The sequence below is a fragment of the Bison bison genome, unplaced genomic scaffold, assembly GCF_000754665.1.
Source record: "Bison bison bison isolate TAMUID 2011002044 unplaced genomic scaffold, Bison_UMD1.0 scf7180017849821, whole genome shotgun sequence".
Lineage (NCBI taxonomy): Eukaryota > Metazoa > Chordata > Mammalia > Artiodactyla > Bovidae > Bison > Bison bison.
Window position 1 is genome coordinate 5,119 of NW_011480394.1, and position 1,111 is coordinate 6,229.

The 1,111-nt window shown below is 54.5% G+C and overlaps 1 protein-coding gene across 1 annotated transcript in view; it reads left to right on the top strand.

The window, feature by feature from the left end:
• Positions 1–1,107, top strand: part of AMER1 (APC membrane recruitment protein 1) — a gene marked incomplete at its 3' end in the record, with an annotated part of 3,615 nt that extends 2,508 nt beyond the window's left edge. Inside the window, exon 3 of the mRNA XM_010847868.1 lies at positions 4–1,107. Coding sequence (XP_010846170.1) covers positions 4–1,107 — 1,104 coding nt within the window. The remainder of the gene's footprint in view (positions 1–3) is intronic.
• Between the last annotated feature and the right edge of the window lie 4 nt (positions 1,108–1,111).

Genomic DNA, 1,111 nt, shown 5'->3' on the forward strand with positions numbered 1-1,111 from the left:
GAGCCAGATGATAGTCTTGAGAACTCCCCACCTGGGGATGACTGCCTTTATGACCTCCATTGTCACAGCTCTGAGATGTTTGACCCCTTCTTGAACTTTGAGCCCTTTTCTTCCCCTCGGCCACCTGGGGCAATGGAGACAGAGGAAGAACGGCTAGTAGCCATCCAGAAACAGTTGCTATATTGGGAGCTTCAGCGGGAGCAGCGAGAGGCCCGGGAAGCATGTGCCCAAGAGGCTCACACCAGAGAGGCCCATGCTCGAGAGGCCCACACCCGAGAAGCTTATGTCAGAGAGGCCCGACCTCGAGAGGCCTATGCCAGGGAGGCCTGTGGCCAAGAGGTCTGTGGTCGAGAGCTTCAAGTCCGAGAGGCCCAGGTGCGGCAGGAGAAGCCCGTCATAGAGTATCAAATGAGGCCTTTAGGCCCATCAGTGATGGGTCTGGTGGAAGGGGCATCAGGGGCCTCTCAGACTTCCCACAGAGGAACCACATCAGCTTTCCCTGCCACTGCAAGCAGCGAGCCAGACTGGAGGGACTTCCGTCCTTTGGAGAAGCGTTTTGAGGGAACCTGCTCCAAGAAAGATCAAAGTACTTGCCTGATGCAACTCTTCCAGAGTGATGCTATGTTTGAGCCAGACATGCAAGAAGCAAATTTTGGAGGATCTCCCAGGAGGGCCTACCCTACTTATTCACCCCCTGAGGAGCCAGAGGAAGAGGATGTTGAGAAGGAAGGGAATGCTACAGTGAGTTTCTCTCAGGCCCTCGTGGAGTTCACCAGCAATGGGAACCTCTTCTCCAGCATGTCCTGCAGCTCTGACTCTGATTCATCCTTTACTCAAAACCTTCCTGAGCTGCCTCCCATGGTGACCTTTGATATTGCTGATGTGGAACGGGATGGGGAAGGCAAGTGTGAAGAAAACCCTGAGTTCCACAATGATGAAGACCTTGCAGCCTCCTTGGAAGCTTTTGAACTGGGCTACTATCAGAAATATGCCTTCAACAACTACCGCAGCCGATTCTACCAAGGCCTACCCTGGGGTGTGAGCAGTCTCCCTCGATACTTGGGACTACCTGGCATGCACCCTCGTCCTCCACCTGCTGCCATGGCCCTCA